The sequence below is a fragment of the Falco naumanni genome, chromosome 6 (genome assembly GCF_017639655.2).
Source record: "Falco naumanni isolate bFalNau1 chromosome 6, bFalNau1.pat, whole genome shotgun sequence".
Classification (NCBI taxonomy): Eukaryota; Metazoa; Chordata; class Aves; order Falconiformes; family Falconidae; genus Falco; species Falco naumanni.
Window position 1 is genome coordinate 64554234 of NC_054059.1, and position 27842 is coordinate 64582075.

Consider the following 27842-nt stretch of genomic DNA (forward strand, 5'->3'; position numbering starts at 1 on the left):
TCATGTGATTGTCTTCAGTAGTCTGAATCACAGCTGGTTTAACATTTGGCACTGACAGTAAGCGACCGAGGACTAAAAGCAAAGGATGCATTTCCCGGCGAGGCGCACCATTTAGGGATCACACCGCGCTTCCCCAGCAGCTGTTTACAGGCTGCCTGCACGGAGGGACCGACCCGCACGCAGGCACTTCCAGAGTTTTAAGCTTCGAAGTGTCACTCCCCCACGGAGGCTCTCACGCCGCCGCCGAGCCGTGCCGTGCCGTGCCGTGCCGTGCCGTGCCGAGCCGTGCCGAGCCGAGCCGAGCCGTGCCGTGCCGTGCCGAGCCGAGCCGAGCCGAGCCGAGCCGTGCCGTGCCGTGCCGTGCCGTGCCGAGCCGAGCCGAGCCGTGCCGTGCCGTGCCGTGCCGTGCCGTGCCGTGCCGAGCCGTGCCGAGCCGAGCCGTCCCTCTTCCACTTCCTGCTGCAGAGCCAGTTCTGCCGCTTACCTGGGAGAGGCAGGGAGGGTGTCGTAAAAGGAAGGGAAAACAGCCCCCGCCCGCCGGCTGGCTGGGGAAGGAGAGCCGGGCACGCCAGAGCGGCTGGGCGCGCCGAGGCACGGCAGCCCTCCTGCTTTCCTCGGCCAGCGCAGCATAAGCCTCCCTCGCCCACAAGGTAAGAAGTGTCGGAGGTGCTGCCTTTCTCGGGCCCTGTCCGCGATTAGCTGTTGACCCACTTCTGGCTCTCAGTGGTTTGGTTCCCCCCCCCCCCCCCCCCCCCCTCAGATTCTCTCGCTTTCTCCCCCTCTCTCATGTAACGATAGCCTGACTTTCACAGACGGTTACAACACGTTTCAGCCATTTCACTGCAGTTTTGTTGTTTGTTTGTTTGTTGTTTTTTTAAAAATCTGGAGGGGTCTGGGGTAAACAGTGGGAATGGACACGCCTGGTGTCGAAATGTTGTCCTGCCTATTTGCGTAGCTGCCTGGCAATGCCCCGAGCCAGGCCTGGTCCCGCTCCCGCCCTGCATGGCTGTGCAAGCTCAAGCGCTTTGTTAGCCGAGGGCTTGGCTCTGCTCCTCTGCTCTGCTCTTCCCTCCTCTTCTCCCCTCACTCCTTCTCCCCTCACCCCTTCTCCCCTCTTCTCCCCTCCCCTCTCCTCCCCTCGCCCCTCCTCTCCTCTCCGGCTGCCCTCAGGCCGCGTAGGACAGGTCCGGTCCGCAGACCTCGTGAGAGGTGGCTGGAAAGCATGAAGAAAACAAGATCGTAGATCCCTTTTGCACTGTCCTCCATGGCATTGGTATGGAAAGAGTGGGGGCAAGCTAGTAGTATTTCGTTTTAATTAGGGTACAATCAACCATATAGAACCCTCTCCCATTTCACACAGTAACCGTCTCAGGATCTGGGTTTTGTAGCCCTAGCACCGGCTGGGCAATGGGAACGGCAAATCTGGGCTTACTGATCCTCGACTGCCACCGGCGACCACCAGTCCACAAATTCCCATTTCTTGCAAGCCCTGGGTATGCTCAAGGCCTCTCCTGGCTGCGTCCGTGTGGTCTCGGGCAGGCATTGATGACCTGCCACCATTGGACAGGGCTGTGAGCCCCACAGTAGGTGACACTGGGGGCAGGGGTGCACGGGGCACAGGTGGCAGGTGCCCTGGCAACAGTTTGCCAGTGCCACCAGGTGCCGGCGAGCATCTGCAGGTTGTGCTGCTGCCTGCGATGCTGTCAGCCTCTGAGGTCAGGTTTGCTCTTGCTGAGCACTGGCAGTGTCTTAAGCCTGCTGCTGTTTTGTTTCTTTTTGGTTTTTTTTGTTTTTTTTTTTTTTTTTTTAATGGGGTTGCATTTTCTTTTTGTCTTTCTAAGGCGGGAAACAAGGGATGTGCAATTATGGTGTTTGTGTCTGTCAGTGCCCTCCACTCCCAGCAGTGGCTTTTGAAATTTGGCAGAGGGTACACATTTCTGCACATTTCATGAAAGCAAGCGAGCTAGGCTGTTCTCATGCCAGCTGAGGGAGATGAGTCAGGTTCCCCAGGCGTCCCCATGCCCTCCCACCACCCATGCACCCCACAGCCTTCACGCTGTGGAGCAGGGAGAGCAGTTAGGGACAAGGGATACGTCAGCTCCACGAAATACTGGAGGGTCTCCCTTATTAGGAACCAGAGGCTCCAACATAAGGCACAAAGCGAAAGCAGGCTGGGGAGATTTATGCCTCTTGGGGTGGTCCCCCCATCAACCCCGCTCAGCTAGCCACTATTTTGTGCCAGGATTTTTAGGTGTCCCGGGGCCATGGGACATCCCAGTTTGGCAGTTACTCAGTGCCTATGGGAGTTTTATCATCATCAGAAATGGGTAGGAAGTAATTTCTGGAAAACGTATTTTTAAGGATACCTGAGATCATTGCAGACATTTGCATATTTCACAAATATTAGACAACTAGCAGGGAATGTTGCCTGTATATGAGATGCCTGTCTGGATTCTGCTTGAGGGTGTGGCACTTCTAGTTTCTTATTACTTATTGCCTAGCATTCCTATTACATGCATATCAAAGTCTACACTAAAGAGGCAAAAAAATATCAGGTCTATACTGGCCTTTGCACCGTGGATTACCCAGTGAAACGTTAGTGCTGCAAAAGGGAATGTGGTATTTGCCATGCAGGGAGGGTTGGAAGTATGTTCTCCTCTTCTTTCCTATACATGAGTATGTATGTAGACTTTCATGCCGTGGCTGCAGAAAATATGCAAGAGCAACCTTGTAGTCAGTGTGGAAGAGGATTGTTGTTTTCATGCTCTTTTTCTACTTCTTCCAGAAGTCATAAAAATAAACATTACTTGTCCTAGAGGGCTTAAAATCTGGGCTAGGAACGTGACACATTGCCTTAGTCTTCACTGTGGAGGGTATCCAGGGCAGAGGGTAAGCGTCCGTGATGACAGCAGCCAAAATTCTTTATGGTGAAGTGTGAAACTCTGGAGCTTGGATTTCCTTCACTGTGTTTATTTAGGTTATAGACCCAAAACAGTTCCCACATTTGCACTTGCTCTTCCTAAAAGGATTTGTCTCTGGGTTTTTTTTGAGGAAAGTTGTGTCTAGTGTTTTTGCAGAGAAAGCTGCACTTAAGACAAGTGTACTTACACACCTAGGCTTATCTGACCCCATGGCAACATCATTTGTTGCAATCTCAACGTGTGCATCCTCATGGCAGCTTGCAAATTCTGCATCCACTTAACTCCCATCCTGCAGATTGGTATCAGCAGCACCAGGGAGCTTAAAATATTCAGCCAAAGTACATAGGAATTATTTGGAAATCAAGAAATTCCTGTCCATCCCCTCTCCTTATGATCTCAGCTTTGCCTTAATCTATACCCATACCATTTCAGAAATGCGATGACTGATAAATAAAAAACCCTTCCCCTGTGTGTTGTGTACCAAGGAAGGTGAGGTTTATTTCTCAGTCTAATATTTTCTTTTTTAACAATGCAGACAAATGTAACTTGATTAAAAGAGCAAACATATTTTCCCCTCCCCAGAAGTGACGAGGAGCGCAGCTGTGCTTGTGTTGCAGAGCATCTCTTCTGTTTCTTCACGACAGAAGTTTTTTAATCAAAAGCAGATATAGATGGTTAGTGGGTGTTTTGGGACAGCGCATCCTGACAAGTCTTTGTGCTGGGAAACAGATGAAATACCTGATGGATTTTGCAATCAGCTGCAAGAAAACTGCACAGATGAGCCTGAGCCCAACACCCTGCCTCTCCCTGGCCAGCCCCTTGCCTCTGTTGGATGTTTTTTAGTTTAGGCCTTGATTCAAACTTGGGTGCTCAGGCCCATCTCTGCCAACCTGCAGAAGAATTTATTCCCCGTCGTTTATGCTCTCCCTGCAGCTTCCCAGGGGTGACCATTGCCAGCAGCAGCCAGCCAGGAGCAGGAGGGCTGGGCAGTATCCCTCCTGGCTATCTGGCGGGAGCAGTGGAAGAACGTCACCAGGTGTAGAAAGTGCCTCAAGGGAACTCAGATGTGGTTTCTTGCCAGGAGCGTGGGTCACTGAGCACCCACCCAGGAAGGTTATTTGCTAAATTAATGCACGTTGCAGAACTGGGTATATTAGCAGGGGAAGGAAGAGAAGGAGAAAGGGTGGTTTATAGAGCTCCCTCAACATTTGTGAGAGCAGTCCAGGCCTGGTTACTCTGTCCCTTTAGAAAGGGCCTCTTCACTTTATTACAAGCAGGAATATGTGCAACAGCTCCAGCTGGTTATCAGTAATCTCCTGCATAGTCATAGGTGCAGGGGGGATATTAAATTCTCAAAGCTTTCTGGCAATATCATGATCTGACTTGAAGCTGCAGTGTCTTTGGAAGTAAGATTGGGCACGATCTACGCTCTCCAGCTGTCTCCGTGCCAGAAAAGGGATCAGGCTACAAGGCTCTGAGGGTATTTCAATATGCTGAAGCATTCTTTGCCCTAATTCTTCGATACGGGAGATCTAAGCAAGTGATTTTTCTGTCCTATGCATAACTACACTTGCAGGATAAGCTAACTGGAAAAGTCAAAGGAAACATAATGAAACTCCGCAGAACAAAGCAACATAAAATACCGGGATAATGGAGTCAGTGTTGGGTCTTCTTCCAAAAGCCAAGGATCTTCAGCAGAGCAGAGGCAACATCCTGAAGCACTGCTGTTGGAGGAGGATGTTTCTGAATCATCTGTGTGATTTCCAGCATCGTGGGGATTTCTCTTGGGAATTCCCATCCACATACCATTGGCAGCATTGCTCAAAAAGTGTTCGGTGTGTCCTGGGTTTAATTTATCCTTGGGGCCATCTCTATAGACAGAGCTCTGCTGTTGTAACAGTTTCTCTCTCCAGCCAGAGCTACTGAGGGAGGAGGATGAAGTCACTTTCCCTCCTTTTTAATGATGTGTCTGTTTTAACACCAAAGCCCTCAGCCCCTGGGTGCCTCCTACTTCGGCCCTGTGGGAGCAGGGGCTGTGTGTGGGTATCAAAGCTCCGCTTGCGCTGCTCTGCTATCCTTCAGCAGGGTCTAAGAAAAAACATATTTTAAAAAACTAGAAGCTTTTGCAGGTAAAAACACAAGTGGTGGAATCAGGTGTCTCTTCTGTCTGACTAAAATATTTTTACTTAGATATTTGGAGTAATTTTCATAATGTTTAGCTCATGTTACACAGGAACAAAATAAGGCTGTCATTTAAATACTAAGTTGATTTGAGAGGGAGAAGCATTTATCCTTTCTGGCATCTAAACTAACAGGAAAGACAATTTTAAACTATTCTGAAGTAAGCCATTTGAAGAGTTTGGTAGCTCATCATTCGCAGTACAGTTTAATGGAGTCTTAATGTCCCTCCTCCAAAAGGCAGAGTAAATAGCAAACTTGAAGAAAACAAATCTGAATTTTTTTCTGCCCATGTTGTGCCTTTAGGTTCACACAGTCTGTGCATGATCCGTTTCAGATAGCCAGATGTTAGCAATGGAACTAAAAAAAAAGACCAAAAACTTTAGTAAGAAGTAACTTTTCAATCCCATCTGACACCCAATCCAAAACCGACTGAAGTCAATAGATTCCTATTTACTTCACCAAGCTCTGGACTGAGTTCTTGATTTCTCCACAGAAATCTGTTCTTCTTGTCAAGGCACTAAACCAAAGGCTGTTGGATATAGATAATCTGAATTCAAAGTGGTTTCTAGCATTTTGATCTGGCTACTTCAGACACCATCAAAGAAGCATCTTAGTGTATGAGATGTCACAAATTTGTGAAAAGCCACATTTGGATGTTTGCTAAGGATTACATCTAGTGGGAGGGATGCTCAGACAATGCACATAGCTGAAGAGGTGGAGCTGTACCCCGGTACCCCGCAGCTGAGCTTGTGCTTTGTGAACACCAGGGTGAATTTTGCACAAGGAACCACTCCACTGGAGATGCTTGGTGGGTGGAGTAAAGAGTTTGCAATGTGATTTGTGCTGCTCAAGTGTGTCACTCAGCTTACAAGCAATTGCACAGATACACACAAGCTGAAGCATGTCTGAGCAGGCCCTTTGAGGCCCAGTGATCCAAGGGTCAGGTTTACAAAGCTGTTGAGATGAGCAGAAGGCAGATGTCTTGCAGGGAGTTTGACACCTAACCTTCACAGGTGCTTCTCTTAAGTCTGGCAAGGGACCACTCGGCAGCTTTACACCCCGATTCATGTAAATCTGACTTGGCACTTTACTGTCCTGATGAGTCACCACCACAGGACTATCAACGTTTAAACTGCCACCTGACCAAAGGTCCTAGGTAAAGGACATTTTGACACCGCTGCACAGGACAGTGCAACACAAGTCCCTGTCACGGTCCTGTGCTGATTATGAGAGTTGGAGGTTTTCCCTTTCCCATCACATCAGTTTTGACTGTCAGAGAACCGTGACTCGGCAAGCAGGGCCAGTTAGTGATGTGGTGCAGAGGAAATGGATGCAAACCACAGGGAGCGATGTGTGATGGTGCTGAGCTGACCGTCAGGATTTCAAGCCTGGGTGCTTCTATGGGAAGGAGCTGGTTTGGCATCAGACCCAGCGCTGTCACGCAGGGGGCTGCAGTTGTCAGAGCAGCAGCATGTTCACTGTGCTGGTGCAACTAATAGCTGCTCTAAGGACTTGCCTACATGGGAAAATTTACCAGCGTAATTATCCCACTGTAATTATCCCAGGATAACTCTCCCTGTGGATGTGCTTACTGTGACATAGGATATGTATGAATATATGGTAAATCTTCTGTCTAGATGGATTTCAAGTTACACAGAGGAGTAATACTTACATTGTAGCCCAGCAGCAAAGCACCGTTTTTATCCTACTTCCCAGCAAATGTTACACCCAGAACTTTCTATGGCAGAGGTACTTCCAGGGGGAAGTACATGCCATTTGATCTGATCAGCTTGAATGTAGAGCCTCACTCTTGCCCTGTATCACAGGGCACACCATTTGCTTTTACAGAACCACCGTGGGAGCCAGGGTAAAGGTTGGGACACTGCCTTATACCTCTCTCTGATCTTGTTCAACTGTTTTTAGTACTGTGGTCATTTGAATAAGTTCTTCATTTAACCTTTCTGTTCAAGCTTCTGTGACCAAAGTTGGGACAAATCCTTGGATCGCTAAAAATGCTTCAAACATGTTGTGATTTTGACTTTCTTTACCAGCCTTTCAAGACAGATTCTGTTGCCAACTATTGTCACTCTCATTGCTTGAGTGCTTAGTCCATTCCTCTCTGGTAACTCTCATACTTGGGATTTTAGCTTCCCCAATGTGATAGATGGGGAAATGATGAGCACCAAGCTTGTTTCTCTGTGCTCCATGGTGACAGATAAAAGTTGCTGGGAGCAAGCTAATCTGCACCCCTGTATAAGAGGGCTGCACGTCCTGAAGCCCACTCAGCATTGACCCATCGCCGCTGCTGTCCCTCTGAGTGAAGGTGGAGCAGAGGCGTTCATCATCAGGGATCGCTTGGCTGGACCAGGTATACTGATAGCACCCCCAAAGGGAAGTGATAATTTTGTTGTTTGGGCCCAAGCCAGTTCCAAAGGAAGGCAAAAAAATCCAAACAGTAACTAACATATCTAAATTGTCTTTTAATTTCCAATAATCTGAAATAACAACAACTATGTGATAATAGGCTGGATAAGTGGTTTGATAAAATAAGCATCAACACTTGGAAACAAGCTTTGGAGTTGAAATTACTCAGCTAAGTGTGTGGTGAAGTTTAGATGCGAGGCATCAGTGTGAAGCTATTATTAGAAGGTCCAGAGTAAAATAATTGCAAGTGATTGTATCACCTGGAATATGCCCGAGCCAAACCTCCAGACATAAACAGCCTGCTCTTTTTACAGGTGCAGAAATTATCACTGAGAGTGTCTATGTGCTTTTCCCCCCTCCAGCCTCAGCAGGAACAGTAAGTTCCAAAAATCCCATAAAAGCATCTGTTTTGCACAATGAGATTTCCAGAACTCTTAACTGGTATTTCTTTTCCAGTGTCTGAGATAGAGTTATTTTAGGATTATTGCCTGTGTGAAACTGTACCATGTTCACAAGAGTCCTTTCTCTTGTTTTTCAGTTTGCTGGAAAATCCTGGCCTTGCAGTAAGGCAGGTGACTCTCGTTTTCTACAAAACTTGGAAATGGCCTCTGTGTCAGGTTAGTCCAAAGTAGAACTCTGTGCTAGTTACACTCCAGCTAACCCTCTACTTTCTTGCCTTGCCAAAATTCAGCCAGATATTTCTTGCTGTTTTCTGCCTCTCTTTTCGAAAAACATAAAAATATAAAGAATACATAATGCTCTTCAGTATTCCAGCTCACAGTCATTGAGTGATGACTGACAACAAGCATTTGTCTGTGTGGCTGTCCGTCTACAGTGTTTCTTCTTTTCAGGCACTTCTGTGGGTCGAAGCATACCCGTTGAAGTGGATGAATCTATGCCATGGTCCCCATTTCCTGAACATGTCTTGGAAGAGGCTTTGCAGCCTTCTGGAGAAGACGTGGAGGACAAGGAGTCCCAGAGACTGTATGCTGTTCAAACACCTCAGCCTGTGGCCGATGCACCATGCCCCTGCAGCGTACCAGCACATCATCAGTCAGCACCGTCTGTGGAGCCGGACAGCAGCTTGTGGTCAAAATATACCGATCCTGGTGGAGACGGACGCTTCTGTTCCCCCAGTGAATCAATAGCTGGAGTGGTTCCCTCAAAGAAGCATCTTGCAGCTAAGGACAAACCAGGCATGCAGCCAAGATCACAGCTTTCAGCTGACACTGGGCACAACTCCAGTAAATCAGAGCAGAGCTTGTCTGATGCTCCCAAGGACTCACTGGAGGAGAGCAGCCAAGGGAGTTCACGGTCACAGCAACCCTCAGGAAACAGACCTCCAGCAGAGCTGGGAACTGTCGACACAGGGTACAACTCCCAGTCACAAGATGTCATGGGTATCAAGCACCTGGAACCCCCCTTGCCACTGGTGTCCATGCTGAACCCCCAGGACCTCCCAGGACCGCTGATCTCCAGAGAGTTTTTTGCAGCTGAGCATCAGCAGTGCCCGATGTGCCAGCACTTGCCCCATCCCAACACCTCCTCGCAAGCCCATGGCTGCTTTGGGCATCGTTGCCCAGCAGAGCAGTACCCCCAGGGACCATGTGAGTAGTACCACCCACCCCACGAGAGGTTTTTCGGGTGTATCACAGCCATCATTCACCAGACTGGTGTTTTCCTACTGTACTTAATGGCAATGCATGACATGCAATTGTTAACCTTTGTAAACATCTATTTGCAGTCCACTTTGTGTTTCCAGATTGTTGGGTTATGTGGTTGGACTCCCTGAATGCAGAACCTCCGAGCCAGATAAAAAGTTAAAGAGGTCACAGTTACTCCTCAAATGAAGGCTAATGATTTTTCCTAGAAACTAGCCTTTGTCGGTCACGCTCAGCATACACAGCATTCTCCCTGCTGTTATTTCATATTCTAGTCATTTCCTTCCTCCTTGCATCATCAGTCATTCAGCAGCATCCTATACTGGCTTAATTCCTGTTGCTTTCATAGATTTCCTTGCTCCCACTTGGATCACCAAAGTTGAGATTTTTCTGCCAGAATCAGGATGGGAGGTTACCCTTGATGTCTGTAGATAGTATCTCCTAGCGTTATGACCAAACTCACCCATGTGTGTTATTTCTACGTGAAAAGAGCATGACATCCATCATCTTCATTTTTTTCTGTTGTCAGCTGAAACGAAAGCTCATTACTTAAAATGGAGCCCTCTCAGCTGCTGGTGATTGTATCACGGAGCACTGATGTGACTCTGTCAATATGGGTGTTTTGGCTCTTGGAGACTACGAAGCAGTTTACAGCCTGCTATTAATTAGTATTCCTTTTCAGTGTCTGAGATTTTTATCTGTTATAAAGTGAGCTTTGAACATTCAACAGCAATATCATTGTTTTAATACAATTTATATTACATTAGACTCATGAGACCCCAGCCCATTTTGGGCTGGCTTTGTAATAAAAAGCTCTAGGCCTGTTCTGATAACCCTTTCTTTTTTAACCTTCTGTTGACTCCACAGCATTTATATTGCATCTGTTTAAGGAGTTTTTGTCATTCCAGCAATGTGCTACAATTTGGTATATGAAACAGCGAGGGTATCAGAGCCTCTGTTTTCACCTCTGATCTTGGGACTTTGGAAGGGAGAAGGGGCTACAGACGGACTTCTGTCAGTGTCTACAGCTGAACATTTGCAAAACATCCTCTGCTTTTCTTTTCATACCTTCTCCTTTCAGTTCAGCTTTAAGCAGACAAAGAGCTGGCTGCACAACACCCCTCACTATTTTCCTCCATTTACCTCCTCCGCACGCGGGCATCGTGAGAAGCAGGACGTTCACTGAATGAGGCCATTTTGTTTTAAAGCTGGAACTCTGAAGAGCTTTCTTTAGAAAAATCACTACTGTTTCAACCATATCCAGAGGGCAAAAAGAATAAAATAAACTCAGATGGCTGGAGCAGATTTGGTCAGGACCAAGAAGCTGGCAACTGTGCTCCTGTTTCTCGCATGCTCAGTACGGTGTAAATCACCTACTGACAGCTCCTTGCGTTTCATATAATTGTTGGGCAGTGGCAACCCACAACAAAGCTTTGCAGTTCATGTGTTGCAACACGCCTCTCCTGGGGAACAGCAATTGTGCCCGTAGGCTTTAAGCTGGCTCTGGACACCTGCTATGTGTCTGCTTCTGAAGTCAAAGAAATCCTCCCAACGATGCTATGTGCCCAGGGACCATTAGATTTTTATATGTGAGAGCTGTTGGTGTGTGCAGGCATGCACACTTGGCCACACCACGCTTCTGAATGGCAGTGGTTGCATCCACTAAAACACTGTATTATCAGGGAGATCCAAAGGAAGTTGGTGAAACGTTGGCCTAAAAACCTGTAAACCAAACTGAATCTCCCAGACCCCTGCCACCTTCCCTAAATCTGGTCATGAGGAACCCATGAGAAGATCGTATTTACTTCCAATTTTGTTCTCCCAGCCTCTTTCACCCTGTCCTGTTGCAAATAGTTAAAAGAAGGAGCAGGAAAATCTCCTAAAACAATCTCAATAAATACAGCATTGCCGGCTCAAAATTCCATCAGGAATCTCTTTGCAGTTGTGGAGCTGGTGTTTTTTTATTAAAATATTGGCTCCTGGATTTGGTCTATTTCATCAAAGCTTTGTTTTCTTTCTTTTTTTTTTTTCCTCCTACCCTTTAAAAAACTGTAGTCCTCATGGCTGCTAGGAAAAGGAAAGCATGACCCCAAAATCACTAAAAGGATTTAAAAAAACAGTTTAGGGAGGGGAGGGGGGGGGGAAAGAGAGCTTGAGTACTGCAGCTTTCAGAGCCAGCTCATAACACCATAATCATGCAGCACTAATAAGCCCTGCCAGGCTGGACTTTGATCTGCGCACAGAAGCTTGAAAGTGCGCAGAGCTGTTGCCTAATGAAAACTGCAAGCAGAAAGAGAGAGAGACACACACACACACACACACAAAAAATTAGTTTTCCTCGTTTGGGAAACAAACAGCTTACATTGCTTTCTCTTTCAGTTATGCCAACAGTTCCACTGTACGCTAGTTATTAAGCAGCATTATGTGTGCGTGGCCAACAGTAAGGCTTTTCAGAATTACTTGAGCAAAATTGTCACTTTGGGCTTCGCCTGCAGCCTCCTGGATGGCAACAGGAGCAGCAGCATAGCCTTAAAAGGTCACTTAGGCAGAAAATTCATACAGGGTGAAGTAACAAACCAAGAGATTATTTTTTCTCTTTTCATTTACAATAATCACAGTCTGTTTAGCCTTAGTGTTGCAAACTGGTTTGTTCCAGGATTTTGCATCTGCTTTCATGAGAACGTTGGGATGATTCATTTTCGCAAGTTATTGCCAAAAATAAATTTAAAAAAAAAAATCCCAACCAAAAAACACTGAGGCATGGTAAGTGCAGGGACAAAGCAGCCCTGAATGTTTAACTGTCAGTTGTCCCAACAGCCCAGCCCAGAGCAGGGATCTGAACCTTGCCATATGTGAATGGGAAATACGAAACTTCAGACTGTAAAACATTCCTTAATCTGGCGTCTTTCAGACCGAGATACCTGCAAGTGCCTCCAAACTGCTCAGTTTCCTGAGACATGAAAGAGGACGTGCCTGGAAAGGAATAAACACAAACTGAGGCGAAAATGTATTGGCTGAGATTAGAGTTTCTGCCTTTATTTTCTCACCCTCCCAGATGGCCGAGCTCCGTACCAACATTTTGCACATACATCGCAACCACTTCCTCCTGTTCCTGGACCTTGCATGAGAGTTATCCGCCCGGCCCAGCAAGTCATCCCAAATTACTCAAACCTTCGTGCTCCCAAGGGCACTGGAGACCGACCACCCCAGAGGACGTGCTCCTCCCCTGGTCCTCCTCGATTCCCGTAAGTACGCCTCGTGGGGTGGGGGTGGGTTGTGTGCAGTGGAAACTCCTCTAATCTGATTTTATGGGCTTTCAACCAGTCGTTCTGAAGCCTTGTAATGTTAGCATGCCCAGGCTGCAAGGGTACATGCCAGACGCTCGGTAGTTTTCTTTTTTTGCTATTTTACACCCATCAGGGGCCTGACCTTACCCTAGAGAACTTCAAAGCAGGATACCTGATATGTTGTTACAGCGCAGCCTGAAATGTAGACATTAAGGAAGACAAATGCTTGAAGGTTAAAGGGATGAGGGCTGAAAAATATCTCAGTTGAAACCTTAGAGCTCTCCTGCTGGAGAGCAGAGGTCAATTCGGCGGCTTACTGCAGTCTTCAGCTTCACGCTGTACCAGCCTGGGACGCCTCTGTCATTGGCTTCCAGCAATTTCCTTCTTATCTCTTCTGTAGTGCAGAGAAAAAGGGAGAAAATCTTGTCCATTGCCGATACATTTTTGCATTGCAGTTTGTAGCCTTTTCTATGATTTTTCATGTAGTAATAAAATACCACATGTCTACCCACGTTTCATCCAGGGCTTTTTGACAGGTCTTCAAATATTAATTTACTAGGCCTTATATCTCCCTCCTTGTAAATATGTCATTAACAGATGGGAAATACTATTCATGCGGAGTTTTCTCCAGGCTCAGCTACCTGAAGCCAAATTGAAACTTCAGGTATTAAGGACATTTGAAATCAGACTGGTTTTATTTGTGCCACAATACTTTTAGAGATTCTAAACTTACAGGCATGCGTGTTTGAAAATGTCCGCTTGCGTGCCGTGGTCTTGGCAGAAAACTGGGATTATAGGCGAGCAAAAGAGGGTGGACAACTGAAGTATCACCCTGCTCTGGCCTCTGAAAAGTTAGGGGCTGTGACAGAAAAGTGACAGCAAGATAAGGCAGTACCTGCAGCAGAGATAATTGCACTGAAAAGTTTGTATGAAATTGTAAAAATACTGAGGAATAGTGGGTATCCTCTGCAGTAGTAAAATTTTAAAACAAACTCCTAATTTTTGGCGCATCTGTTAGATAAGGTGAAGTTTTGGAAAGACGTGTGATTTAGCCACAGGGTAGCCTTTTGTGGCTGTTGGTGAGGTACGTGTTGCTTTTCTCAGTACTTTCTTCTGCTAGAAGAAATCAGAATATGCGAGGTCTGTCCTGCGGCTGCATAGCTGGTGTTTGCATGCTGATTCCAGGAACGGCAGTTATATGTTGGTAATATTTGCCTATAGAGTATTTTGTAACAAAAACCATCTGTACCAAAATGAATAAACCAAATCTTAATGTGACAACAGAAAACATGCTGTGACCAGCCTGTCATCATTCATTTAAGGAAGGCAAAGTAAAAAAAAAGAGAGTGGGCTTGATTGACTAAACATCACTGCTCTGTGGGAAAAAGCTCTCAGAGAAACCTAACACTCATCCAACAGATTCAACCCAGCGGATTTGAAGCACACCTCATGTAAAAATCTCTGTGAGATTCCCCTTTCTATTAACTTAAACTGTGAAGCCAAAGTGTAGTAGGACAAGAACTGCTAAGCTTCCTAAAATCATCCCTTTCTCACTGTTTGTTGTAATGGAGAAGATGTTAGGCAAGGTTAATGCAGGTCTGGAGAAGAGATCCCTGACATGAGAAACCCTCGTTAGGTCTTCTGTTGCTGGTCAAGAAAATAACTTTGTTCCCTTTAGCAAAACACTGAGTTTTGTCCAAAACTGGAGACGCTTCAGGCTGTGCCAGAGCTGGAGGTGGAGTGCCCTTGTACCCTCATTTTTCCCAGTCCCCACCTTCTGCTGTGCCTCCTGTGCTGCACAGGACATCCTGGGAGGATCAGAGGTGCTATGAAGCATTGTTTAGATAATGGGAAGAGGTTCCCAAGTGCCACCCTGCTTCCGTACGTGCATAACAACATCCACAGACAGCGTTATTTCTTGCATAGAAACAGCCTTTGCTTCTGCTAATTGCCAACTGAACAGCTTTCAGCTATGAAGTACGTTTACTTCCTGTAGCTAATGTTGCTTCTGCAATAAACTGCTTCTTGTGTAGACTGTCACCAAGGTATCCATTCAAAAGATCATGTAATAACTAGAGATGCAGAACCAAGCATTTCTACAAGAACTTTTCCCAGCTAGTACGCAGATAAAGTTCTTAATGTGTTATTAAAAGAAAAAAAAATATCTGAATTTTGCCTGAAAATAAATATTTTTTTTAAATCCTCATTTGCATTTCTTTATAGAAACCAGCTATACAACCAGCTACCTAATGGTCAGCTTCCCCCCAAGGCATGTGGCCAGGATGAAGCATGCTGTTGCCCTTCTGACAATTTTCCATGTCCAGCTGCCATCCCAAGACCTCTCAGTAACCCTGCAGCCAAGGGAACTCTGAGAACCAGCAATTTGCCGGAGGAGTTGCGTAAGTGGTTAGCAAATTTGTTCTGTGCAAGATTTTACAGCGCGGCCTGACAGCTTTAGGTGGGAAAGCTCCAGGGGGCAGAAGGCAGGGGGAACAACATTAAGACACAAAAGACAACAAGAAAAGAAAATACTGAGTGTCATCACATCTGTAGGGTGTGAGCATTTGTGTTTGGTGGGATAGAATCCCCTTGAATCCTGAAAACATAATTGTCATTAATTGCTTGTTATTTTGTTTACAAAAACCAAATACCGTTTAGATTGCTTTCATGACTTCTTGCTAAACAGGATGTCCCTTTGAGGCAGGAGGCACTGAAGCTTACAGTAAAAGACTAATAACAAACAAAGCCTTGGGGATAAAGTGTTTCTGCCTGTCCCAAACCAGACAAATATGTTGAGTCTTGACCTCAGTTTCTCCCTGACCTGGTGAGGGGAGAGGGCTTTGGGCCAGGAGCCCACACTGAGGGCCGAGGGCAGCACAGACACTGGCTGAGGTGCTTCCCCTGCCACCAGCCCCTGAAACACCTTCACCCTTTAACTCTTACGGGAAAGTCAGGTTTCAGAAAACTGGCTTCCTTCTTAATGCCGTGCTGGCTAGCAGGCAAGAACTACTGGCTACCATTGCTAAGAACCCTCCACATCTCTCCTGAGGTTTTGATTTTTCCTTTTTATTTTCATTTTGCATATCACCTTTCAAATCCAGAGAGTTGCATCTCGCTGGCCTGTAGGAGTGAGTTATGACACCAGATACCGCTCTTGGATAGACCCTACTTTATCAGTTACTGCGTCCTAGATACAGAAATGACTGGATAAAGTTGTGACATTCGTGATACACACAGAGCTGCGTTAGATTAGCCAGCTGGTTTACCCTGACCTCCAAGTCCATGATTGTTTAGTTAGTAAGAACACGCCTTCCATGATGGCAAGGACAGTTGAAGACATTGCGGTCATCAGCCAGCCATCCTGCCTGAACAGGAGGTTGATGCTGCTATAAGGTGAGGCAGTCTGGCACGCGTAAGGGCTCCTCCAGCTCGCAGTCAGATCAGTGAGGGCTGGGGGAAAGCCGTGATGGTTGCAGGTGGCACGAGCTCTGGGTGAGGGCCCGACCTCTTTGTGTGCCAAAGGGCTGGGGAAGGAGCAGCTCTGGCAGCAGGGCAGGGTGAGCAGCAGGGTGATGTTACCCTCTGCGGCTTCCACAGGGGCACTGGCCAGCAGCAAGGCAGTAGGAGCTTAAATCAAGAGCAAGGTTTCTGTGTAGGGGGTTGAGTTCAACACCAAGCCACTGTGCTAACTCTCATCTGTTTCATAAACAATTTGAAGGGGCGTAGGTAGGCAGAGCCCGCAGTGCAGGGTAAAGGAGGGCTCTGAAAGTCTCACCCTCCAAATGGTGTATTTCAATGCACCGCATATTCATGTGGACTCTCCCTCCTAGGCAAGGTCTTTATAACTTACTCGGTGGACACAGCGGTGGAGGTTATGAAATTTGTGAACTTCCTGCTTGTAAACGGATTTCAAACTGCTGTAAGTATTCCTTCCGGAGAAAATTACTTTCAACCAGGGGAGAAAAGAGAACATTTTCCAAAAAGCAGAGGCGATACACAGTCCATTTAAATGTTTTTCTGTTTTTCATCACATTTTGTAGGCTGAAAAAGATACAAACAGAACGAACTAGCCTTGGCTTTAAAAGGTGTAACTTAAATGATTTCCCTTTTCATTTGCTTGTATTTTAGCTGAATTTTATGCTTTCAAATGAGTTTTAATAATGACCCTGGAAAACTTATTTAGTGACGCTAGATACCAGAAGGGCAATAGTATGAGCTTTTGTGAGCTATTCCATTAACATTGTCTCATATTTGATCTGTAATATCAATATTAAAAAAGGTCAAATTTCATGTTCATCCCATCCCAGCTTTGGTTCTTCAGATGTGAATACCTTTCTGCTAAAAAATGATCTAAAGTCAGTGTATTTCACAAAGCTTAATGAAACAGCCCATCTCATGGTTTCATTTACTTTGTTACACTTTTAAAAGGGATTCTAAAACCACTGGTCTGAAAAGGTCTGTGTCCTACTGTCTAATCTCATAAGCCATCTAGATTTTCATTTAACTTCTCCTGAGTTTGCTTCATCATAACGGCCTTCTTTAAGGGAACCATCCACAGAGGCTGTAGGATTCGGCGTTCATCAAAATCTTGATTCATATTTTCTTATTTCAAGTGCATATGCTATCTGACCCCTCAACCTTCACTCTTTGGCTTCAATTCAGGAAAGCATTTAAGCAAGTGGTTATCATTAAACTGAATGAGACTCAGTGGGGGGCTTTGCACATGCTTATTTATTTTCACGAATCAAAGATTTTTTCCAGAGACTGCAATTATACTTCTCTGCAGCGGTTCTGTACTATGACAAATTCATAAGAAAGTCCTGGGCGCCATAGAGGTGCAGAGTAGAAGGCTCATTAATAGCACTTTTGCTGGACAGGCAGTTCTTGGAGCCTCCTGCAGAATAATAAATATAGCAAAGTGGCCCCAAAGTAAGGAAGCAAATATATTCTCTACGTTCAAAAACGGGGGGGGGGGGGGGGGGGAAGACCGGAGAGCAGAACATGACTCTTCTATCAAAAGCCTGGAGAAGTTAATGCTTACTTCATTGATCACAGTCATTGATTGCCAGTTTCTGGGCTTATGAGCGTTCAGGGAAGTGAGGGGTGTTGGTCAGATTCAGTCTTACAAGGTGCTCCACCTGTCTGCTGTCACTGAAGTCTGGGTTACTGCATCCAGGATCAGTGACCTGGCTGACTTCCCACCACACACCCTGAAAATTTAGTTCAATATGAAGCTAAAACTTGACACTTAGTATATACCTTTGCAGCCAGACAACAGTGGACATTTGCAGCCGTAAAGAGGTGGGCAGCCATCCACCTTCATTAAGTGTTTAGAGTGGCAAAAAAGGCATTTTGTAAACATCGTATATCTCACTGTCAGTGGTTGCTCCTTGTTCCATTGAGCAAAAAAACCCTGGGAGCTGGGAGCTGGCAGCTGGCAGGGCAAGGCGGCTAGTCGAATGGCTGGCTGAGCAGGAGCCCAGCAGTGTGCTTGCAGCAGCCCCCCTCCACCTGCCTGGGGTGCCTGTCCAGCTCAGCTCTGGACCGCAGAGAAGGGGGAGAAGTTGTGTATGTACACGTTCCTTTCCTAAGGGCATTAGGCATGCATGTTGTTAGGAACTTGGGAAGAGAGCAGGCACGTTTTCAGTGACACCAAATGGGGAGGAAAGGTAAAAGGATGCTCACCACAGACTTTCATTCTCTTGCAGATTGATATATTTGAGGACACGGTACGAGGTATTGACATCATTAAGTGGATGGAGCGCTACCTAGGTGATGTATGTAAAGGCAATTTAACCTTGTTCATGGCAGAGGTGACCTGAGGAAAACGAGTGAAATATTCTGATAGCAACAGGAGCAGAATCAAAATACAAGACCCTGCTATCGTCTTCCCTGCCCCTACAGAAATGGCAGAAGCCTTGCAGGGAGAGCACAGGCGAATCTCAGTGACTGCTGTATCTTAGGGTCCCAGAGCTCTTTCTCTAAGAAATGAAGTGCTAATCCTGACATTCCTGCCAAATTCCAATGCTGGCTGTTACAATCAGCCTCAAGCTGTCATTGGACAAGTTCCTCCGTCTAATATTTAACTAGTGTTTTTTAGCTATGCTTGGTTAAAATGTTATCTGTATTTCAGCCCAGGTTGCATAGCAGTGGCTAAGTTCATTCTGCTTCTCACCTGTAGTTTTTACATTGCTATCCAAAACAGTGAAGGGTTCTGGGTAAGCCATCCTATATGTAAACTGGAAATTGGTGTTCTGTTAGTCGAATGATAGATTTCCTCTCATCACTTTGTTTCTATGTAAGCAGTAAAACAGAGATTTATGTTGCTGCCAGTGCAGTCCCCCACAGCAAAAACTTCCTCTGAAGTTCAGCTGAGCAGTGAGTGCACATCTCTTTTAGGATCAAGCCAAGTGGTCTCATTATACCAGCACAGCTGGACACAAACTGGTGATTCTGTCACTCAACACATTCCATCATGGGTTTGCTTCCTTTGATTCATGCCTTGCTGGGTAGCCACTGGGCCTCTGACTCACTCTAGGCAGATCTCCATGGTTTGGGAATAGGATGATAAAATGGTGGGCTCTCCCCAAGCTGAACAAGGAAGCTCAACCATCTGAGGCAGCACTACACGGGTTTCCTGAAGGCGTCCAGCAGGACACCTTAGCTCAAGCGCATTAATACGCAGTCATGGTACTACTGCATGCAGAGCCAGCTGGGGACCTCTGCTGTGGCAATGCAATCGTGCCTTTTGGGGCTGCCGTCAGGACAAATTAGGCTTGGGCTTACCATGTGTAATGGAGGTACTGAAACTAGAAGCCAGGGTGAATTTGCTTTTGCCGAGAACATCATTATCACCTAAAATACAAAGTGGTAGATCTCCTTTGAGACTCCCGCACAGTCAGTAGGGGAGACCAGTATGTGCAGAGAGCAATTCCCTGTCTCCATGTGAGGATCCTTCTCCGACTGCTCGCTCCAGAAATGTTTGTTTTTCTCCGTGGACTCCATGGACCGTAGAAGCAGTTTCTAACTTCAAAACCCTTACACATGTGAGGAAGAAGGGACTGCTTGGACATAAGCAGGGGATGTCTGCAACTGGGCATGTGTCTGCAAACTCTCAACATCTGTAAGTGCTTACATGCACGTCAGGCACAAGCAAAAGTAATTCTGGAGTATGTTGAGTCAGTGTAAGAGATAATGGCTTCTAACCATATCTGACCTTGTGGTGGGAAAAATTGCCTTGATATAGCGCAGAAGGAAGAAGTTAATTAGGTGCCAGGCTGACTGTGAGCCACAGACTTGGAAGCCTTATGCAGCCTAACGTGGTGGGGATGAAAGACAGGTCCTAGGTAAACACAAGTAGGAGGTTTTTAGCTGCTGAGCCTCTTCACTGGCCCACCATTAAGGAGGAGGGACGTTTCCCAGATATGAAGGATGGTCCCTCTGTGGAAACCTGAGCTCAGTGGGGGCCTGGGATTAAACAGCTCATAGGCAGGATCCCAGCTGTCCCAGCAAGGCCAGGAGCATTGCCTTTGGCCCGCTGCACCAAGGTGGCACAGAGCTGCTACGTACCCCTAATCTGCCCAGGCCATCCGTGACAGCCCACCTTTCTGCACAGTCACCTCTCCACACACTTTGCCACCAAGATGAGCAAGAAAAGTTGTCATTTCTGCTGCCAAAAGCCCTAGATGTAGCTTCCATAGGCAACTGCCTTTAATGGCTTTATGCAAAAAAAGCCATAGATGGTTAAATAGATGCACTTTTACACAAGCTGTTGGAAAACATTTAGGTCTGAATTTGAAGATAAAACTTTTCTGTGTATGTACATAGACACTCTACACTGATAAAAAGTAGCTTTTTATTACAGGGATTCCAACTGTAAACTGGTAGCTGCTAATACATCTCTTGACATTTAGGTTTTCTATATTATGAGATCTCGAGAAATAATGAGGAGAACGAGTGTACGAGTTCTCCTGTATTTCCTGCCAGAATGAATGAGATCCTCTCGTGTTTGCCAAGAACATAAAGATCACTTAAAACACAAACTGGCAGATTTCCGATCTGCCTCTACCAAACACGCTGCGTTTCCCGATTTCATAAAAGTGCTTTTCTTCCTAACAGAAGACGGTGATGATAATCATAGCAATCAGTCCAAAATACAAACAGGATGTGGAAGGGGCTGAATCCCAGCTGGACAGGGATGAACACGGCTTACATACTAAATACATCCACAGGATGGTAAGCAAGGACATGCATTTGCTGTTTTACAAAGACAGTGTCTCTTCTTCTCAAAAGACAAATCTGTCTCCAAATGGCAGGTTCTTTGCTTTGTTTTCCCTAATCCCCGTAGTTAAACACCCCCCTTTGGAATTCATTAATCCTCCCTCTCATCAGCTCCGTATGCTCATTAACATCTGCTAAGAGGTTCAAGAAAGAAAAATCCTATTAAACATGCTCATCTTATTTCTCCATATTCTTTATTGTTCAATCTTTTTTCCCCTCCTTCACCTTCTTGAGCCCTTGTTGCCCTGTTGTATAGCCCTGAGCACAGTCTTACCTAACAGTGCCTGACCTTCCTCCCTAAAAACAGCCCCTATCCCTTCAGCCATCTTCTGACTGGGGTCTTTTTTCAGGCAGCAGTAAAGGCGACTGAAAGGTGGAATTGCAAAGAGAAGGCCAGAGCTGCAGGGGCGGGCTCCTGGGGGGTGCAGGGTGGCGGGGGACCAGTGGGGGTCACAGGTACATATCCCTGCTGTCTGTCACAGGATGGGCATCTCGGCCAGAAGAGCCCACAGAGCTGTGAAACTCATCCTTTCTCCCTCAGATCGCAGTTTGCTGCCTTTCTTACCCTACGATCCATCTGATTCCCCAGTTTGATCCTGCAGTCAAATTTCTCTGAAGCCGTCCCCAACAGCAGTACTTTGATGTTCTTACCACCCCCGGGATGCCTGTGTCTAGGGACACAGGGGACAGGCTGAGTCCCAGCTCAGACACGGAGCTAGGACATGGGGAACAGGCTGGCCTAGGTCCTAGCTTGGACGCAGACCTGGCCTCTGGCTGAAATCTTTCACCCTGTTGGAGACTGAACAGGGCCCTTGGTCAAGTCAAGCTTCATTGGTTCTGGATGGGTTTCCTGGGATTGCAACTGCAGCTAAACCCACAATTACTTCACACTAAATGCTCAAGAAATGTTGACAGATCTTTCCTGTATCCCTTCTGTAGTAATGAAGAAACAGATAAAGGGGCCAAACAAAACGATACCAAGTCCAGCAGCAATAGATCAAATCACATAACAGAAGAGCAGTTTAAGTAAGCAGCAAATGCTTTTACACATAGGATTCAGATGCATGCAAAGAAAAATTAATGTGTCGTTACAATAAACCTGGCAATGTGTTCTTTTCTAGATGCAGATTGAGTTTATACAACAAGGAAGTATGAACTTCAGATTCATCCCTGTGCTTTTTCCAAATGCCAAAAAGGTAACATACAAATACCTATATATACTTCTCGCAATGATTAAGCACATACTATTTTGATCACAATGCACCAGATGAAATCTTAAAGCCTAAACCCTCAATTTCTTGGTTCTTAATATCCCACCAGTAATATTCCAAACCTACATTTCACATTAAAAGTTTATAGGTTTAGGTATATACAAATAAAAAACTTTTCATCCACAATATAAATCAGTGCAGAAATGTATTTCTGATGGTGAACGTACAACTAAATCTCAAATTGTCTTGAGCATTGAAAGAATTTAAATGGAGAGAGACAATTTATGCAGCAAGCATGCTTTTTAGATTAACCCTTTTATAATTCTGTCCAGATGTAATGCCGATGAGTGAGATGGGAGAGATTTATGACTGATATGAAGTGAGGATCTGGAAGAGGGTGGGTTGAGAATATAAAAATAAAGAGGATAATAAATACTAAAGTACTAGGCCATTGCTTGAACTTTGATGGGCCCATCAAAGACAAACTGTAAGGTTTTTTAGGACTTGCAATTTCATCTGCCCTCCTTATTGGCTTTGAAGATTCATTTGAGAATAAGTAATGCAACAGATTCCCATCTCTTCTTTCTCACTCTGAGAGAATCTCTTGGATTTCCACAAGGCCAGAAAAATTAAAAGGCTTCTGTTATAGTTGAGAAATCACATTCTTCCCCAAATGTAGAATAGATGTATTGTAATCACGTCCACTTTTCACCGCTAAATGCTGTGTGCACTGTTGGGAGCTGTCATGTTACCCCTAGTACAGCTGCATTTTGGAAAAGTATGGGAAGAGCCTGTACATTTCCTTGGGTGCCCAAATTTTGGAACGTGAATCAAAATTTAAACAATGCTATCAATGGTTGTAGGGCTATGAAGTCCCTCTGCACTTCTGGATTTTAGTGTAATGAGGTTCTTTATTTAAGCACCAAGTTAATATAAACTCAGAAATTGGAAAATATGCCCCCGGGTTTGTAAAATACGTAAGGTCCTTTGGAATGAGTGGTACCTCTGGTATTTCATGTCATTCAGCTCCCTTCCTGAACGATCTGTCTGGTACTTGCCTTAAGTGTGAAAAGCTGGGAGACGGCACTGGTGGGAATTGGGCAGACCAAAGGCAGGGAACTGGTCAGCATTTTGAGTCAGTCCTTGCAGCTTGATCTGGGGGAAGGAGCAGGACTGCTCCTAACCTCGGGGGCTCCCCGGGTGCCTGCTGCTCGAACAGACCATACAGCCTGCAGCCGTCTGGCACCTTAAGGGTTGCAGAGAGAAGTGGCCCAGGAGGCACTATAGCTGCCTTTGGGCTTTGAGTCAGAACAATAAACTTAAGTTAATTTTGGCTGAACTTTATGTATCAGAAGACTAACTAGCATATAGCAGCATTTTTCTCAGACAGTCATCTATAAGGAATTTCCAGGGTTGGTTTATTCAGCTGCTCCTGTCAAAGCATCAGGCCCCCAGCAGCCTTCCTGCCCATCCTCTGCAGTCCACATCACCCTTCAGTTTTTTGAGGTGCCTTCCTCATCTAAATCATGCAGATCAGCATTTTCTATTGCCATTAAGCTTTGCTCTTTTTCTCCATACATTTCTTTGATACATCATCTACCTTCATCTGACTAGTTACTGATAATGTAACTGAGGCTATCATGGGTGGAAGGAGAGCACCAGAGCCTGAATAAGTTGCGGTAATGAAGTCTGTGGGCAGTCATAGGAAGAGAGGTGTCTGAAAAATGCCACATATATGTACAATTGGATGATGTTAGCAGGCAAATTACTTTCATTTTGTCTTTTTTATACTGTCCTTTACAAGTTCCAGTACTGCTGTAGCTGGCAGTGGAAAAAAGCAGGAAAGCAAGGTCTGGAAGGTTTCATCTGGGGATGTCGCTATTAGATGAGTTAATCTGATACGAATCGCATCATAAAGCACTGCTGGTATGTGAAAGTTAGTCAACCTCCAACAGGAAGGAATCTGTGTGATCCAAAGAGTGTTCATTAGGAAATTGAATAATGAGGGGAAAAAGCACAACACACAGTTAAGGTGGCATTTCCAGCTTCCCATTGTACGCTGCTAAAGGGAACCTGGGTCTTGCTGGTTCAAGGTTTGCATCTAGCCAGTCCACAGAAATGTGTCCTCCTGCTCTGGTCACCGGATGCCCAAAGCATTAAGCTGTGATTGCCCCATGCTGGAGGCTCCCTCTGGCAGAGCAGAGGCAGCCGGAGGGGTGAGGTGGGCAGGGTCAGTGCCAGGGAAGCCAGGAGAGCTCAAGCCACGCTCCACTAACAGAGCCCTGAACGCACAGCGCTGCCCTCTGCACTGATACGCTCTGCCCTCTTCCTACCAGTTTGATCCTCAGATTTATGAAATACTCTCTCTGTGGCACAGAGAGAATTTCCTCTTGGCTTACAGATACACAGCCAAATAAAAAAAACCTAAAAGGGCAGTAACCATTTTTCCATTACTCCCACCTGCAATGACAGCCAGTGTCACGTGGCAAGGAAAAGCCCCCTCCTCTCATTTTCTCTGTTCTCCTTCTGGATCAAAACAGCGGCTATATTTACCCCTTTATCCCTACTACACCTCCCTCAAGATAAAATTATTGCCAGAGCTGATTAGCGTGCAGGTGCTTTTTGCACCGAGTTCATTATGGAGGGTATTAAATGAAATTGGCTGTAGGAGCACTTCGGGAAGAAAGGCACAGAGCTTGTCTCTCAATCTATAGTGCCTCTCTCATTATATCCCCACTTGCTGGTTTCTTACCTACTCTGCTATACATTTCTCACACTAATTTCTCTTTTCAAGCTTAACTAATGATTTCCCATGTGGACCTGTATCAAATGCTTTACTGAAGTCCAGACCAACTATGTCTGCTGCATTTCCTCCCTCCAAAAAAAGCAGTTTCTTATCAAAGACAGAGAGAGGGCTCATTTGGCAAACCCTTGCTGTATTTCATTGCATTTTCTTCTATAGTTCTTAGCAAGATTTAATAAAGAAACAAATTTTATGTAATAAGGGTATGCACGTGCACACAAACATAGTTATCTTTCTCCCAGTAATATTCAAATCTCTTGGCCAAGTTCAAACAGCTTTGTCAAAGGAATAAAGGTCACAAAGACTAAAATCCATTCCCATATCAAAATAGACTTGCAGGTGGAAGCAAGCTCTTACTTACGCTGCCAGCAAAGGGAACGCTGTGGCATCTGACTCTTGTTGGGTAGTGAGGTGTCCGCCTGGAAGAGCAACATTTTAAAATCTCCGCTTTGGGGAGACGGTTGACCAAAGCCTATACTTTCTCAGCCACTGGAGAAACACAAAGGCCAAGCTTGATAGATACCTCTGCCACTCACCAAGCCACTTGTTCAGAAGCCTAGGTGAGGTCACACTAATGAGTCTGTAGGCTACCTCTGTGACTTCCCTCATTTCTTTTATACATAAATCGTACAGATCTAACAGAGTGTTTACATCAACTAACACAAACCACTTCCTGAGCAGTGCAAACGACGCAGCCTCATTCCTACAGCTGTACAGGCCAAGGAGAAAGACAGCCAATTTGAGAGGCACGAGGCTTGGGAATGAAAGATTTGGACTGCAGCTAGGTTGTTTGCTGGCAGGCAGGATGTGCTGCCCATGCCAGGGCATCCCCTGGCGAGGCACCAGAGATGTAGTTCATGCCAGGAGCTTTTTCCTCTGTCCTCTTGGAGCTAGCTCCACTGGCTTTACAGGGACTGTGGTGCTCCTAACGGGGGCCACCCTGGGAAAATACTGCCCTGCTAAACAGGAAGGCCAGGGAGCAAGTGCTGGATGTTTTGACTGCTGTTGCTTACCTGTTGTCTCACTTTGGCAGTGTTCTGGTGTCTCCAACAACAGTTCTCCAAAAAGAAATCTCCATCTCCACAGTGGACATGAGCTGGTTTTGGTCAAGGATCAATTTTTGACCCTCTTTAATTAGTGGTACGATAGTAGCCCCTCACCTGTACACATCTAGGCTGTCTGTATGGAAACCTCCCTGGGCTGTGGAGACATGGGAACATGAGGTCTGAGCAGGCTCCTCTCCGTCAGCCCGCTGTCTCTGTCCAGGGCCATGCTTCATTACGTTAAGGGGCACTAGCCAGCCCCTCTGAAAGGCTGCATCTTTCCCAGGACAAAAGGTGTAGAGGAATGCAGGCAGTGGGTTGATGGGCACTGATAACATGCAGCTGTGGCCTTGCCTCAGAGGCGGTGGGTTGATTGACATGGATGATGTGCAGGTGTAGCTCGTTCCTGCCAAGTGGTTAAATAGCCCTGAGGATGGTGGGAGAGGGGTTGGATGGAGGAGGGGCAGTAGTGTGGTCTGATTTCTGGAGGAAGGCGAAATAGTGTGGACAGTAGAATCTGACTAATGGTAAAGCCTTGTTACAGCTTACTAGTTTGCTTGTGCTGTAACAGTAAAGGAGTGGTGGGGGTTTGACCCTGCTAACCTGGAGATGCATTAGCCTGTCCTCAGGCTCAGCATTGGCCTCATCCTCCTGCTCAGGAGGTGGCCAAAGGACACCACGCTTGGTGAAGAAAGGTGCAAGGGGGCAGGGGGGAGGAGGCTACCAGGATGAGAAATGCTGCCCTGGGGTTCTGCTCTTTCCCTGCTGATTCTCATCTCGAGGTTGAATGTGCTGTTTGGATCCTTCACCAGCTTTTCCCTGGTAGGGGCACTGAAATGTCTCCCTTCTCTTCTCAGTGTTTATTTTCATAAGCCTTTAGATGCCTGTCACTGAGCTCAGACTCCCTTTGAAAAGTGGTGAAATTAGCCAACGTGATGGCAGAAAAGAGAGAGAGACAGGCAAGCTGTGAGATCACACAAAGTTCATTTATTTAGGAACCCAAATACAATTCTGAAGCCAAGTTAAAATTTCTTGTTACAGGAAGTGCCTAGAACAGACAAAATGAAATCTTGCTTGGCAGGGTCTGATGGAATCTGCAGGTTCTGGTACAGATTCAGGAGGATTTATGGGATTTCACTTTTTTTTTTCCTTGTTTTTCAGGAACACGTGCCTACCTGGCTGCAAAACACTCACATTTATAACTGGCCAAAGAATAAGAAGAACATCCTTTTGCGGTTACTGAGGGAGGAGGAATACATTGCTCCTCCAATAGGACCTTTACCGACACTCCAGGTTGTGCCATTATGAACATTATTACTTAAAGTGCATGACAAGCAGTTGTTAAAGGGTTGTTCTTGGCAGCAAGCCAACGCTCTTCCAGATGGCTCCTTTTGGACAGAAGACATTCTTTCTGCTAAAGGAATTGGTTATCTTGGGTAACTCAGGCTCAGCTTGTTCTCTACCATGTCAAACATCTATTTCTGAAGCTGATGGGGCAGAACCCTTTTCTCTAGATTTTTTTAAATAAGCTGCAAATGGAAAGAATGCTCAGTTTTATTTTAACATCTGTTTTTTAACATAATCCTTTATTAGTTGATATAGCAAACAAATACCAGAAATAATTTTGCAGTAAGTGTAAAATTAAAATTACATCCTTTTTGCTCAGGGTTTCTTTAAAGATATTCCTGCCTTGTATAGCATTATCAAACAGTTAACTTGTATATACGCTATTAAATAGATTTGCCTTTTGTAAGGCAACCTTATATATTGCGTCAGCTTTTATTATTGCTGGGAACAACGGAGGAATGGTAACTGTTGGGTAATACAAGTTTCCCTTAGCCTGTCTTGCATAAAGACACTGTCTTCAATTAGAGGGCTCTCAGATCTGAAATGTCTGGAGTTCCATTTCCATACAACTCTGCCCCTAACACCTTCAGTGTGTTGCAGCAAAAGTCCACAAAAGGAGAGCTAAATGCTTGACTGCGTGTATGCTGTCAGTACCATGGAACGCTGCAGTATTTTTTTATAGCA

At 45.7% G+C, this 27842-nt stretch overlaps 1 protein-coding gene across 2 annotated transcripts; it reads left to right on the top strand.

Moving 5' to 3' along the window:
* Positions 1-464: 464 nt before the first annotated feature.
* On the top strand, positions 465-27574 carry TRAF3IP2 (TRAF3 interacting protein 2). 2 transcript variants are annotated; one of them, XM_040597764.1, is made up of 10 exons: positions 465-650; positions 8065-8143; positions 8378-9133; positions 12243-12432; positions 14698-14873; positions 16305-16393; positions 18183-18251; positions 20593-20709; positions 21876-21950; positions 26973-27574. In XM_040597764.1, exons 2-10 carry the CDS (start codon positions 8128-8130, stop codon positions 27117-27119), a joined length of 1635 nt encoding a protein of 544 aa, XP_040453698.1. In that variant the 5' UTR covers positions 465-650; positions 8065-8127; the 3' UTR covers positions 27120-27574. The 2 variants fall into 2 exon arrangements, with proteins under 2 accessions (XP_040453698.1, XP_040453697.1); XM_040597763.1 differs by lacking the exon at positions 465-650 and having other exon boundaries at positions 1193-8143.
* Positions 27575-27842: the final 268 nt, after the last annotated feature.

Coding starts and splice junctions, on each gene's coding strand:
- TRAF3IP2 (XM_040597763.1), top strand. CDS start 8,032: ATGTTCACAAGAGTCCTTTCTCTTGTTTTTCAGTTTGCTGGAAAATCC. Junction 14,874..16,304: donor CAATTTGCCGGAGGAGTTGC/GTAAGTGGTTAG, acceptor TCTCCCTCCTAG/GCAAGGTCTTTATAACTTAC. Junction 16,394..18,182: donor TAAACGGATTTCAAACTGCT/GTAAGTATTCCT, acceptor ATTCTCTTGCAG/ATTGATATATTTGAGGACAC.